Consider the following 2,458-nt stretch of genomic DNA (forward strand, 5'->3'; position numbering starts at 1 on the left):
AGAAATGTTACCTGGGACATGAATGGACAGAGAAGGATTTATCTTTCCTGTAGTTCCAAGTTTTAGGTATAAAGAGTGAGACTATCCTATTGAAATGATGATGAAATAAGCTAAAGACACCTCAGAAGATATAAACAGCATGGTTATGAAATAGGGATGTCTTATATGGGAATAATCAAATCACCTCAGAAGCAAGAGTCCACACTCCAACCACATTTCCCTGCATCCAGGACTGATAACAAACCAGCAAGCAAAGCATAAGCAAATCCTGTAGCTAGGGAAATGGCAAAGTCAAAACTAAGCCAGGGAAAATTTGCATCAGGAGGGAGGTATTTTCTTGCATGAAACACTAATGGGGCCAGGAACCTGGTCCCAAACTGGAAGCTGTGGCAGAGATTCTGAGTACATGCCCAGGAAGTTTCCTTGGAATAGAAGGATGATAACCAGCCAACTCTCTGTCTTCTTCATGCTCATCTATATGCTCGAGTTCTTGACAATAACTGGGCAGAGCAGCCTGATTGTCATAGTGCTGGGCAGAGAGTGGGTGCAGACTCAAAGGCTGCCGCCTGTGGACATGATTCTCGCCAGCCTGGGCATCTGCCGCTTCTGTCAACTGTGGTCATCGATGCTGCACAACTTCGGCTCCCACTTCCACCTTAATTACAATTTTTGGTGTTTCGGGATCATCTGGCAATTTACTAACATCCTTTCCTTCTGGTTGACCAGCTTGCTTGCTGTCTTCTACTGTGTCAAAGTCTCCTTCTTCAGCCACCCCATCTTCCTCTGGATGAAGTGGAGAATTGTGAGATGGGTTCCTCGGCTGCTGCTGGGCTCCCTGCTGGTTTCTTGTGTGTCTACCATCTTTTCAGCGACTAGTTATTACATCATCATTCAATTCATCTCCATGAAGGATTTCCCTAGAAACAGCACCATGCTTGAGAGACTGGAGGCGTTCCTGTGGGATTTTTCCACACTGCGGAAAGTGGTCGTATTGGTTATTCCTTTCCTCCTGTTCCTGGCCTCCACAGTCTTGCTCATGGCCTTATTATCCCGACATCTGAAGCAGATGAAAGACCTTCACACAGGCCGCCCCATCTCCAGCCCGGAAGCTCACTCTGCCGCCCTGAGGTCTCTTGGCATCTTCCTCATCTTGTTCACCTTTTATTTTCTGACCGTGCTCGTCTCCATCTTGGATGTCCTATTTAATAAAGAGTCTTGGTTCTGGGCCTGGGAAGCTATCATCTATGCATTAGTCTCTATTCATTCTACTTTACTAATGCTGAGCAGTGCCAAACTGAAAAGAGTTTTAAAGGCAAGGTGCTGGAGCCTAGAAGCTGCCTGAGGCGTAGGGAACAAGACCTCTGGGAAAATGAGCTTTTGCACTGATACAACTAATCCCAATAACCAAACTGGCAGGATTTTGACAATCCCCTGTGTGACATTGAGAAACCATAAACATCAGCCTCATTCTCTTTGCCCACAGCCACCTATCTCCAAACAACCAAGCTCTTCTGTTCTAAGCCACTGCTTCCTTCTCCTGTCCACAATCCCCAGGTTGGTGCAAACTCTCTCCTGACGTCCTCTACCTCTCTACCTCTGGGATCTTTCTCCCGGTGCATTCAACACAAGAGACCCGAAATCATGGTGTCCCCATTTTGTTTTTATCTGACCTAGTCTATGACTGCCAATTCTTCACTTACTAATATGAGTCTTTTTGCCCATACTCTGAATGTTTTCCATACTAAGCCCTTAATCTACCTTCCCTACTTAATCTACTTCCCTTAGTCAGGAAAAGATCTTGAATATCTCTCTCTGCTGCTTCTGAACTTTTATCTTATAATATGATTTTCCTTATTTGTGTCTCTTCCAAATACAGTGACTTTATGCTTTTAATACTCAAATTAAATTTTAACTCTTTCATTTTCATTTGCTAAGACATTACACTTTCCCCAGAAAAGGAGATGACTTACCCAGTCTAGGTTCATCTTGGAATTTGTTCAAACATTGGCAATTTAATTTGACCAGTTTATTCCCTGGCATAGGAACCAGCAACCAATTTAAGTATCCTTGCCTAGAAAATTCTGTGGATAGAGGAGTCTGGTAGGCTACAGTCCATGGGGTCACAAGGAGACAGACACGACTGAGCAACTAAGCACACACACATGAGCGTGCGCGTGCATGCACACACACACACACACACAGTTTCCATTGGCTGGATTCTTGCCTCTTCAGTGTACTACAAAATGGAATGAAATTTCTAGAAATATTCCCAGATTGAGGGAATCCGCGTTTTTTTAGCTGGTTTTCTTCCATGCATAACCCAGATGTCAGCAGGAACTCCTCTTCATAAGATCTGAGTGATTGGCTTAAGCCTTCTATAATCTTCTTTGCTCTCTGACAGTCTAAAGTTCTTTCCAAATGGACAAGAATATAGGAACTATACAGGAATCTAGTTAAA

The 2,458-nt window shown here is 43.9% G+C and overlaps 1 protein-coding gene across 1 annotated transcript; it reads left to right on the top strand.

Moving 5' to 3' along the window:
• On the top strand, positions 399 to 1,342 carry TAS2R16 (taste 2 receptor member 16). The gene has a single exon (XM_005679401.2). It carries the CDS (start codon positions 407 to 409, stop codon positions 1,340 to 1,342), a length of 936 nt encoding a protein of 311 aa, XP_005679458.2. The 5' UTR covers positions 399 to 406.

This window comes from Capra hircus, chromosome 4 (genome assembly GCF_001704415.2).
Source record: "Capra hircus breed San Clemente chromosome 4, ASM170441v1, whole genome shotgun sequence".
Lineage (NCBI taxonomy): Eukaryota > Metazoa > Chordata > Mammalia > Artiodactyla > Bovidae > Capra > Capra hircus.